Consider the following 12,417-nt stretch of genomic DNA (forward strand, 5'->3'; position numbering starts at 1 on the left):
CACGGCACTCCGAATTTTCGACGTGTAAACGTATTGGTCCCAAATCTAATGTGGCACCAGTGCTCAAAATTTTAGGGGTGCCGAGACTACCTCCCGGAGGTATTCGCGGAACTACCCGGCCGGGATACGTTGGAACTATCACAAATCTTCAGATTGTTTTGAATACCCCCAAAAATCCCTACTTAAATCTAGCTACCCCAAAAAATACTTGCCATTTTTCAAACCCCCCAAAAACCTTCGATCATCCCTTTCACTTGAAATCCGGAGTACGTACCCCCCCGGGCAAAAGGGCCTATATTGATGTATCATATAGTTCATACCTACACCCTGCTAAGTACTTTTGACAATCTTTGTAGTCTTTTTCGTCGATGGTCGTGATCAGTTTTATCTCAGAAAGGCCAAGTTCTTTAAGAATATCCTCCGTTACTAGACATTCCTGCACCACTCGACCAAGATAACCTGTACAATAGTCTTGCCAAAGTTCTTCAAGAATCTTCAAAGAACCGCACTCTACAGTGATTATCAAGCTTCCAGGCTTACAATCAACTAAAATCACGTCGCGTACCTCTTTCATAAATCGTATAAAACCATTGAAATCTTCCGGTGTTGATGGATTTAGGTTGTTCAAGTACTTTGAGGCAATTGAATTCAGGATTTGTTGTGAGGAAGGAATGACATCGTTTCCGACATTCCCACTTAGGGAAGAAGTTATGTTTGACACTTGTGACTGACTTGAGGTGACCGATGCAACTGCACCTTCGTTGATCACTCCTTGGGATTCCTGTGGCTGTCCTATCATCACCGCAGCTTCTTGTTGCAGACCAGGTCCAGAAATGGCCTCACAGTCAATCTTTAATCTAAGAAGAGCTAATGACATAAAAAAAATCTGTTAAAGGTGGATGTAGACGACCAATAAATGTTATTGTAACCTGTATCTCTATTTCGCTTCACAAAAAATGACAAGCTCCAGTCAAATCCTAGTCTCCCTCGCAGCCGTTTTTTGGATGTCAGGCAACGCTCCCCAGCGCGTTGCGTGACATCCAAAAAAACGGCTGCGAGGGAGACTAGTCAAATCCCGGCAAAGCCTAAATTTTTCAGGCTTTCTTTTCGCAATGTCGCGTTTTTGACTGCAATGATCATGTTCTCTTCGTTTGTTTTTTTAATTCCGCGGTTCACATATATGAAATTCATATTCATCATTTCGTCTTCATCTTTCCCGGGTATATTACCAACAATTAAAGACCAACTCTCAGCTGGCTTGCTAGCTCAATTGGTTAGAGCGCTGCACCGGTACAAATGTGTGATTAAGAACCTGAAGCAAAAACAAATGAAGTAAAACACTCAACACTGCTCTCAGCGCCGGACTAGATTTGTACGAAGTTCAACTTTTCCCACCAGTTCCCCAGTGATTGGAATTTCATTCTTCACAGCGCAATGTAAAACTGCTAGAAGAAGGCTTATTAGAACATGACCACGTTACATTGAATACCACAATACATTGTGTAACAAAGCAACTGCAGATAGACAACCGGAAGTTTGTTCATGAGCCGACGACAATCTTGGTACATAAACTATCGTGCAAGCCGTGAAAAAAGTACTCAGCCGACCGAAAACAATAAACAATAATTTTTGCTTTAAACCACCGATTTACCAATAACTGATAGCTTGCTTATAAATCTTAATCGGAGCCCCCGGAAAAAAAGCTCGAGAGGCTAGCGGTCAGGGCGGGACTTGAACTCGGGGCCTCCGGATTGCAAATCCAGTTTCTAACTGCTCGGCCATGATGACTCCTTCCGCCTGAAATAGAAACAAGACGCTCTCGAAGCGTACACTTGGACGTCGTTGTATCACGCGTATGTGAGGATTTTTTGTGCCTGGCACGTGTGAGTGCCGCAATGTTGTTAAATTGTTAAGGGTTGGTTGAAATGGTTGAAAAAGGTGGACGTTGCTTAGTATGTAAATAGGTCAAATTTTTCCTCGGAATTCCTAACGTTAACTGGCCCACCGAATAGCGAACGTGCATAACTACCAAATAACAAGTAACAAGTGCGTTCTTTCCTTTCATTTTTGGAAAGGCAAAACAACAGCACCATTGTAAAAAAAAGGCTTTTGGAATTACGGTTGAACTTCTATCAAGCGGCCATCCTCGGGGGTACCGGCATGTGGCAAGCTCGTCCCAAGGACTTTTCCCTTAAAAAATGGGTGGGGCGGGAAAAGGACCTGGCATCGGCTGGTCACGTACACAGCCTAATTATTCCCGAGAAGCTAATTTATATGAACCCGCTGGTTTTGCGCTGACAGAGGTCGACGGAGCAACAATGGAAATTAATAACATCGCGAACTATGTCAATATTTTCGCTAGTGTGCGATTCAAAAGTTTAAGATCCATTTAATTGCGTATTATTCAAATGCTAAAAGTTTATGAAACGGCGTACCGGCTCTGCGTTGTCACGTACAAAATATGTCAAATGCTTCAGAGTTGAGACAAGCTGTTATCGTGTGGTACTTCAGAAATTCATCGTGACTGTGGAATTAATATACGATCAAACGGAAAGTGATTTTGTCCAATGTCAAACAAAAATGTGGGCCTTTGCCTCCAGGATCTGCAGTGAATTTAAACAATTTGAACTTAACTGAAATAGAACTGTTCATGAAAATGCTTTATGGAGTCTGGTCTTCTCTACAACCAGACCATGAAACAAACAAATCTCCGCACCGGATGCAAGTCAGCCCTCCAGCCAGGAACGATGACAGGTCGCCGATCTGAAACATTTGAAGACCTCTTATATCTTTTCTCTTCCGAGGATAAGTACAAAGGATTTTCCTTATATTAAAGGGAAGATTGACCGATCGACTGGAATCAACTACAGCTCTGTGAATTTTAAATGGACCTAAGACTTTCTTTGTTGCCAGTCGTTTGATCGCAGAGGTCAATGAATTTTTTAAAAATGCAGGTCATAAACCAACGCATGTCGCTATGATATTCTTGAGAGATAAGGTAAATAGAACTAGGCTATGTACGTTGGTCCACTTCAAGAGAAATGAAATAAAATATCAGAAAAATCGCGAAAACGGACTTTTCCAGTACAAACTTTATGCATGTACGATAGCTTGTTTGTCATTTATATGTACTCTATAAACGTTGTATATTGTATATACAATGCGTTGTTGTATAAACGTGTATATGTACTCTATAAACGTTGTTATAAATGTTACTCGCTGTCCCTTTCATAGAAATCGGAGGAAAGCAAAAAAAATACCATAGCCAGTATCTGTAACAAAAAGGAAATCTTGTAAGACTTTTCGCAGGGGCTCCTGCTTTTCGTTAATCGTCAAGAGATATAAAAGGCCGCCCAAGATCGCGCGCTGTGAGGTTATGCATAACTTTAGCTTTTCACATAGCGCTAATTTATTATACCCAGGATTTTAGGGTGTACGAAGGGACACGTGACCAGCCGATGCCAGGGCCTTTTGCCGCCTCTCCCATTCTTTAAGGGAAAAGCCCTGGGGACGAGGTTGGGCATGTGGCCAAAAAATTAAAGTTTGGCCGCTGAATAGAGGTTCGTCATAAAATAATCTTTAGAAGAAACATCACTTTATTTTGAAACAAACACGTGATGGGAACAGAACTGGCCCATAATCAGGTCACCATCCTCTATCTCGGATTGTACTTTCTTTCATTCTTAACACAAAGTCAAAGTAACTGTATCAAGCGCATGGTGCCCCCTTAATATAGGTGACAACAATTGGGTAACTCTCGGTTCACTGAGCAAAGGGGTAATGTTTTAAGAAACTCACCCCTAAATGACGGTTTTGCAGCACTTGAATAGGCGAGTGTGTCTCTCGACTGATTCATCTCTTCCAGATGATCTTTAATTTGTTTTGCTTCCTGACGAACTGTTGCCTCCATCGAATCTGTTCTGTTCTGTAAAATTCAAAGTGTCATAAGTCAATATATCTGGGACAAAAAAGAAGTTGCTTTATATTGCACTAAATCAGTAAACTTAAAAATAACCCAGTAACCACTTGGCTTTATGAAAAAGGATAAATCTATTGAATTTGAAAGCTTTAAGGTTCTCTGTACAACGGAAATGTAAATTTATGTTTGGGTTTTGTTTTGTTTGTCTTTTTTTGTTTACTTTTAACTTTACCTCCAAACGACTTATCCGTTCACAGACTTCATCTATGGATTTCTTGATCCCCATATCATCTTTATACCATGCCTTAAGTTCTTGCACATTTCGTTCATCTTCAGTTGTAAGAGGATCTGTCAAATATTTAGCAATAGCTCCTTGCCATGCAGTTTTTCTTGTAGAACTGATCTGCCCAGCGATCCTCACGAGAGCTTCACTGATTTCTTGCCAAAGTGTTTGAAACTCATTATCTCTGATTGCCATGCCTTCGTTCACGTGACCATACACCGAGTTTCGGTAATACTTTATTCTTGCTATATCAGCTGTTAAACTGTGATCTGCACTTAGTGGAAGTGCATCCCATCCTGTGGAGGGAGGGGTCAGGTTGCATATTGTCCTCAGCAAACGGACTAGCAGAGTGACATCAAAATCTGCTGACTCGCCGTGCACCCCTGGGGAAGGGAAAAGACAGTGCCACTGTGGCCTGGTGAGTTTTGCAGCTTTTACCTTTGTTTTTGTTACTGGATTGCTGAGAATCGTAGGAAGACTACTTGGAGGATATATTGAGTCAAAAATCTCCCTTAGTAGGCTGGTCCCTCCACTTATTAAAAGTCGTGTAATGCGCTGGAAATTTTCTTTTCCACTCGTCGAACGAAGGATTTCTTCTGGATCTGGAGCAGCCGCCATTTTTTCCTCTTAGACCTATGAATCACTGATCATCTACTAGGAAATGGGATGCAAACATAACTAAATTATATTTTGCTGAAATAACGAGCTTGAATTTTTTTTAACACTAGTTAGGTGCAAATTAATTTTTCCCCTATTTTTTGAGAAGCCACATGAAACCCTCCAGTTAGAGAGTCACCGTAGCTCTGTAACTAAGCCTAAGTCAGTATAGGTTATGCACTTGGATCTGACCGACCATTTTAAAATTTTGTCATTTTGTTCCGGCTAAACGAGTCAGGGAAATAATGTAACCCAAATCAATAAAAGACTAAAGCTTTAAAGAAGCACTAAATAAAGATTTAAGCATATCTCAGTTTATTTCAGTTATATATACCATCTTCAGTTTTTCTATACATGCACAGGACATCTGTATTACAGTTTTTAGCCTTTAGCAAGACGTTCTTGGGGTTTCATCACGTGTTTGGGAGGAGAGATTGCGTGACGAGCCAAAAGAATGTTTCTGTGGGACAAGAGGACCACTTAGTACTGCTTTTAATGTCTTGGTCCGCAATCTATTTATCTCATTTTTACAGAGACCTGAAAAAGCTCTAGATGTTCTAAAAGAACACCAAGGGCTGTTTTTAACGTGGTCTGCGTTTTATACCTGTCTTGTAGGGGCCCCTAGTCCGTGTTTTAATATAACCAGTCTGCAGTCGGTGTTTTGGCGGCCATTGCATTAAATGAATGCAAATTTGATGGAATGAGTTACACACATACGATATTCCTACAAGACCCTTTTGACCTGATGCAAATATGAATAAATATTTAAGACTACAGTATCTCGAGTTGACCAATTTAATTCTCTGTACTGACTACTCGCTATTTTAATCAAGTCAAAAAATCAAATCTCCGTCCAAATCTCAAATGAGAAGCGATGCGAAGCTAGCGTGACGAGCCGATATTTCGCGTTCAAAAGCTAAGCTTCATTTACGTTATTCCTCTTGAAAGCGTCTCTCGGTGGTCTCTGTTCACTAACATTTAATTTCAAGGAAAATTAGCTTTTACTAGCAAATTAAAGTTGGTTGTGTCAGCTATCCGACTGAAAAAAAGATATATCAAATGGCAATTACAATGTATATGTTGTGGTTCAATTTTATCCTTGGTTTAAATTTTATTTTCCTTTGTTTTGGGGTTGGTAATATATGATAATAAGTTTGAAACAAAGGAAAATAAAATTTAAACCAAGGATAAAATTCAACCACAACATACAAGCTCATTCTCTCTTGGTAGTGAAGATGTTAGGCTTCATTCGACAAATCTACTTTCAATTAAAAATTAATGTGCCAGTCGAGGAAAGGTCTAGTTGAACCGTGGACATAAGATTGCTGATTATGGAACTGCCTAATTTGTTTCTCCAGCGATGAACTCCTTGATTTAGACAAAACTCAATTCGTGCAATGTGAAAATCGAATCGGTTGAAATGAAAACTAATGCCGAGAATCTAAGTGCGAACGTTCAAATACTAGAAAGAAACTGCATTGGCAATCAATACCCGGTCAGAAAAAATATTCAATTTACAAAAGATCGAGACTTAACTTAACTTCCTTACCGTCTGCTTCATGCTTTCGCATCCGAGAAAATAGCGACCAAAGGCTGAAGTCTGCGTGTGCCGCACGAGGGCTTCGTGCCGATCCGAAACGAGGCTTTGAGCTGGTCGTTCCCAGGCGACTCTCTTGCTAAGTTCGAAGCGAGAGCGTCGGGTTAGGGTTGCAATAACCTGCCTAGTTTTACAGTGACATTTCGGTAACAGGTAAATATAATTAGAATAACCTTACTGAAAGTTTCATGTACTCTTTCTTCAGAGTGGCATTTGCTCAAAATAAAGAGTATTGTTGATGACATTTCCTTGAGTGGTTTTACTCATTATGAAAAGTACAATTTACTTAAACATTGAGTAAGCTAGGTGACATTTTACTCAAAATAAGGCGTCATTGTGGATGCACTGCGATTTTTTGCTTTCACTCTGTATTTTGAGTTAAACTTACTCAAGTAAGGTTAGATTAGCAGTTGCTATTTTGTGGGCCAGTCTATTGTAATCAATATTTTTATTACATAAAGTTGAAGTCGAAGTGTTGAGTTGTTTCACTAACAGATGAGTTGCTTTTACTCATACTGTCGAGTACATTCTACTCAATATCGAAGCTTCCGTTTACTCACTATTTGATGTCATTGGGGATGCAACGTTTTACTCAATTTTTGGGGAGTTCTCAACTCGACTTTTTTTGCGGTTATACTTGTTATATCAAAAGCATTGTCTCATCAGTGATACGCGTCTGATGGCAAATCTCAGCTCCGCTTCTTCTTTTGTACATCTTTACTAAAAGCTTCGCGAACAGTGTCGTTCACTCTCTACTGACATCTAAAACCGAAGAAAAGAGTCGAATTTTAAGTTTTGTAACCTTTCACCATCCGAGTCAACAGTCTTTTCTTTACCTTCTCAACCACGCATTAATGTCGATCGTTCCTGTAAGATCGATTAAAAAGCACATTATTCTCCTCCCAGACACTTCCGTTGACTGGCTTACCTCAGGATAAAATTATTAATGACATTGAACGTGCTGAACCCGCCTAGATCGGCTTCCGTATCTTTTTTTGTTCGTTTGATTTGTTTAAACCGTTAAGAGCAAATGTCTGTAAAAATCGAGCAAAATCGAAATTTCGCGGCCACAGTCAAGAAATCATTTTCGCTCATATCTTGTCCATAGATAGGCATAAGTAAGTAACTAAACGTGGTGTAGTTTGTTTTTCAAAAGGCCGCTTGGGTTTGGAGAAAATCGACAAAATCAATTTTCGTGGTCGGACAACCAAAACTTGAGGCAAAACGAGGCGGTCTGAAAACCGGGCAGTGTAAAACGCAGACTGCGGACTGCAGACTGCAGACTGCGGACCAGGGGTAAAATGCAGACTGAGTGTAAAATGCAGACTGCAGACTAAGAGTAAAACGCAGGCTGGGGTAAAATGCAGACCGAGCATAAACTGTAGTTGTGGAAGGGTTTAAGGGCAAAAAAAATCCCGCAAATACATGTAAACGAACACTTACTTGATGACATCTGCTTTCACGAATCCATTCCTCTCTTTTCTGGAACGTCGTCGACGACCCGAAAATATAATCGCAATCTTGAACCTTTTTTCCATCCGAGAGACTTCACGCTTCAACTTTTGATGTGAAGTTTTCGATATACGTGACCAGGGACCGTGAATTGGTACAACACCACGATGTTTACGCTTAAATGAAAGCTGCTGACCCAAAATACTGTACAGGAAGAATTATGGCGATTAAAAAGGGAGTAAGTCATTCCAACAACAAAGAAACATGTTCTGCAGGAAATTTGGATGACCTTCTATGAAAGTATTGCAAATCAAGGTACGCAGACTTAAGCTGTTTGGATGTTCATTGAAACTTCTGGCGAATGTGCAATTCACTTCGACTAGGAAGCGAAGTGTGTAACTGATACCGGCTAGCTATTTCACCGATTTGAAGAAGAAGGAGCACAAATGTTTAAAAAAGTCTACAGTCTTTATTCTGCATTTTACCCCAGCCTGCGTTTTACTCTTAGTCTGCAGTCTGCATTTTACACTCAGTCTGCATTTTACCCCTGGTCCGCAGTCTGCGTTTTACACTGACCGGATAATAAACTTTGAAATGCGTTAGAAATGAGAGGTTTTCAAATAGTTAATTCTTCATCTATTTTCTTGATCAGATTTACTATTATTCAGAAGCGCAGACTACCCATACCACATACCCTGATGGACTAGAAGTGCTTCAATTTCCCAGGTCTGTATATAGAACTTAATCACTTGAAATCCTCATTCACCTTTCTTTCAGTAGATCTTTTCGTTGAACACCAGGTTTCTAAAAGTACCATCCACTTTGCTTCTCTGTCATTCAGCAAACAGGTTGAGAAGCACTACCGTGACGGAACAAAGGAGATAATATTTCCTGATCAGACCATTAAGTACCTGTACCAAAATAGAGCGGAAGAATGCGTGTTTAGTGACGGTACCATACAAAAGATTAACGTGGAAGGAGAGAGAACTATTGAATTCCCAAATGGACAACGGGAAACTCACACCAAGTGCTATAAAGTAAGTACAGACACACCATTTTGTACTTTGTGCCTTGTATTGTTCGAGCTCTTACTGTGGCTTTCCTAGTTTCATCCCGCGGCGTGTCTCACTGCGGGACCCTGGGTGTCACAACTTGATTATGATTTTGACGTCCCGTGGTCTTAATTCATTTTGAAAAGTAAACAAGAAACAAATGTGTGAAAAAAGCTTGCACTCTTCTGCACCTAAGGTAGAGCTTTTTACAAGGTGTCTCCTTTCCTCCATGCCTGAGATTTCCAAGGAAAACAGGTTAAGCTACCTTGCGAGCAGAGGTTTCTCTCTTGCATGGCTTTTAGCATTTACGAAGTCGCTCGCGTGGCTTGTCTGTCGCGTGCTTAGTTTGTTTACGCCCCGTGAATTTCTCTCTCCTTGCCAAATACCGGCCCTTTATTTTCGCATGTCTCTCACTTACAGATTAGCTCATGTACACAATACAGACTCGAGGTTAAGTGTAACACAGGCATTGTGAAATCCCGTCTTTGCTCATTCACTTCAGCGCTTCGTGGGGTAAAATGGTGTTTTGAAAAAAACTATTGTAAAAAAGGTTATTGGCTGTCAAGTGGCAACAAGGGAAATAGAAACAGTTGGTGCGCCTGTACACAGGCTATATCTACCTGGGGAGTTGGGTGAAAGGTATTACCATGTTAAAAGTCAGGCGTAAAGTTGTTTGTTCAGACATGCATGTCCTAGAGTTAAAAAGTGTTGTTCTCTCTGCGTGACGTGTTTTTTGTCCATATTTAGAAAAGAGAGTACCCTGACGGGACAGTAAAGACAGTCTATCCCGATGGTCGAACAGAGACCCGATATGCTACGGGACGTGTGCGGGTCAAGGATCGGGATGGTCGGGTCATAGTGGACTCTTCGAACCAACTGAGATGACAGCAGCTATTTTGCAAAGACATTAAAAAAATTGTGGATGTATATGAGAGTTATTAAAAGCGAAGTGATACTTATGTACTACGCTCTACTGACACCAGCGATGGCAAAATGGTAACCTATTTTGCCTTATTCTGACTCCTTTTAAGAACACTTGTCAAATAAAATAGAATAGTTCCTTTACTGAATAAAAAAATAAAGTCCTTAAACCGTGCGTCTTCAGTTTATTTTTTGTTGGCTACCTACGGTTGACAATTCGCGTGCAGCATTAATCATAACGGTAAATTATTTTATTTACTTATTCATGCATTTATTCCGAACAAGCTTAAAAAGCTCTCGAGCCGACTGCTTAACTGCCCTATGGCTTTGTTCACATGGTACCCGACTAATTTTCGACCGGTTGAAAAGTCGACCCTTTTAGTTGTTCAGTTTACACCAAACCACGCTAACCGTATGAAAATTCAGAAGCCTAGCCATCCAAACATTGGGACGCCAAAGTCGAGGTCAAGTATTTAGCCGGTACGGTCGAAAATTTGACCAGCGTGGTGTGAACACCACGACCGTCTCAATTTTGCAAGGTAAAGGCGTCGCACTGAAAGACGTGATTGCATGGATGGGGAGCGGGGGGTAACTCTGTTACGAGACGTCATTGTGGATTTCCTTAAGAAGATAGTAAAACCACTGGAAAAAAGTTTAAATTCAACCTGGGTCGACAGTTCCGTGTGAAAGAAAATTCGTCAGGTGCCCTGTAAACGTAGCCTATGTTAAAAGCAACTTTATAACAATTTGCGTAGCCTGCGAAAACATCCGTTTCTCCTCTCTCTTCGCCGCTGGGGGCGTTTCGCGCACGTCCCCAGCGGCGAAGAGCGAGGAGAAATGGACAATTTGCGTCTCACAAAAAAGCAAATTGATAGTACATCTTCAAATGCCATTTGTCTTACGCTGAAAAGGACGAAGAACGAAAAAAAGTGTGCTACCATGAATCTACTTCTGTGAACTGATCAATAAGAAAAGCTGGCTCTGTAGTCGTTCTGACAACAAAATGCCGGTTAGTGAAGGTTTGTTTTCATTTTTCGCTGTTCGATGCGGTTTCTTTTATTTAAATTCTTACTGATTCTTTCGATCAAACTTCCATTGATTTATTACTCGTAACACCTCTTCATCTTTGAGGAAAAAATGCAAATTATAGAATAAATAAATTACGATGCCGTTGTCATAAACGTATTTCACTGAAAGATCTATGTTCCAAAATTATCCGGCAACGTAAAGAAATTTTTTGTTATATTATCCTTAACTTTCTTTGGGTAATACGTTAATTGTGGAACCCGATGAGCTTGTGTCCCTCGCAGCCTTTATTTGTACCAGACACAAAGAACGGCTGCGAATAAGACTAAGTGAAGTTCCGCTTGGAATTTATCGCAATATATTTTTAGGCTTTCGCTCTGAAATTGCACCTCTCTTTCAGTATGTATTAAAGGCTACTCCTGTTTTACTAACGTTTTGAAAACAGTTCACATTGTGAATTATGATTTTTGATTCGTTTGATTTCCTTAATTTTTCATACTTTCATAAGCTGTTCAAATCTCTTTACCAAACTCTTTTTTGAACTTCTCTCCAAACTTTTGAGCTAGCTTTTGAAAGGCAAGCACCACATCGTCGTTCCGAGGTCCCCACTCCTGAAGTGAACAACTGAAAAACAGAACATTTATTTGAAAACTGATTTTTGAAATTAAAAAAGTTTTGTAAGTTTAATCCATCTCAAGGGATGATATGTAAAAATAGCGCAAGCACAGAACACTGAGGCCGACAAGTGGCATGGCCATGAAACAGCGACAAAGGAAAGCTGAAATGGCGACAAACGACACAAAGATGAGTTAAAACTGCGACAGCGACAAAGAAAAGTGCAAATACAATGATAAATGGCTTCTTCTTCAATACATTGTACGCGTAAAGACGGGTTTTGAAACTCAGACTACGCGGGAAATACGTACCCTACCCCCTCCCCCCCAAGAGAGTCTCACAATTTTTTTCTTTCTTTCCTTTTTGGCGGACCTGTATAGCTGTAACTCGCTATTAAACCGCCAAAGCACCCATGCAATGTACATAGGTAAACAAGAAAGAACATACTGGATTTTAGTTTCGGGTGACTTGTTTCATAGTCATGTCCTCCGATGTGTCCTTACTTGACCACAGCAAACCACGTTCAGTCAAAATGTTTCGGCCAAGAATGGCGCAGAGAGTAGGAGTTTCGCCCAATGTAAGGGAATTCGGATCCCGGAATCAGGGAAAATTTTTGCATGTGGAATCTGAAATCCAGGGAAATTTTGTTTGTGGAATCCAGAAAGCAGTTCAAGGAGTCCGGAATCCCAGTAACGATTGGAATCCAGAATCCAAGCTCCACTATCAAAGACTGGAATACAGTACCTGGAATCTGCGGCGTGGAATCCAGAATACAAGAATGTCTTAGATTCCCTTACATGGGGCAAGGCGATTCATAGATAAGATGAGAAGAAAGCGTCGACTCAAACTTGGGGGGTTAGGGAGAGGTCACCTTTGTTATCGTGAGGCACGCTTA

The 12,417-nt window shown here is 40.5% G+C and overlaps 3 protein-coding genes across 3 annotated transcripts in view; 1 reads left to right on the plus strand and 2 right to left on the minus strand.

The window, feature by feature from the left end:
- Positions 1-292: 292 nt before the first annotated feature.
- On the minus strand, positions 293-4,820 carry LOC140952806 (uncharacterized). Its single transcript, XM_073402253.1, has 3 exons — positions 4,152-4,820; positions 3,799-3,925; positions 293-867 (listed from the first exon to the last, which is right to left on the minus strand). Exons 1-3 carry the CDS (start codon positions 4,818-4,820, stop codon positions 293-295), a joined length of 1,371 nt encoding a protein of 456 aa, XP_073258354.1.
- A 3,308-nt stretch (positions 4,821-8,128) lies between these two features.
- LOC140953278 (centrosomal P4.1-associated protein-like) lies at positions 8,129-9,845 on the plus strand. Its single transcript, XM_073402777.1, has 4 exons — positions 8,129-8,146; positions 8,561-8,634; positions 8,750-8,945; positions 9,708-9,845. The coding sequence occupies exons 1-4, from the start codon at positions 8,129-8,131 to the stop codon at positions 9,843-9,845; spliced, it is 426 nt and encodes a 141-aa protein (XP_073258878.1).
- Positions 9,846-10,728: 883 nt separating this feature from the next.
- Positions 10,729-12,417, minus strand: part of LOC140953280 (probable ATP-dependent RNA helicase DDX60) — a 65,405-nt gene continuing 63,716 nt past the window's right edge. The window contains exon 41 of the mRNA XM_073402778.1: positions 10,729-11,531. Within this exon, the coding sequence (XP_073258879.1) occupies positions 11,420-11,531 (112 nt within the window). The 3' untranslated portion in view covers positions 10,729-11,419. The remainder of the gene's footprint in view (positions 11,532-12,417) is intronic.

This window comes from Porites lutea, chromosome 11, assembly GCF_958299795.1.
Source record: "Porites lutea chromosome 11, jaPorLute2.1, whole genome shotgun sequence".
NCBI lineage: Eukaryota > Metazoa > Cnidaria > Anthozoa > Scleractinia > Poritidae > Porites > Porites lutea.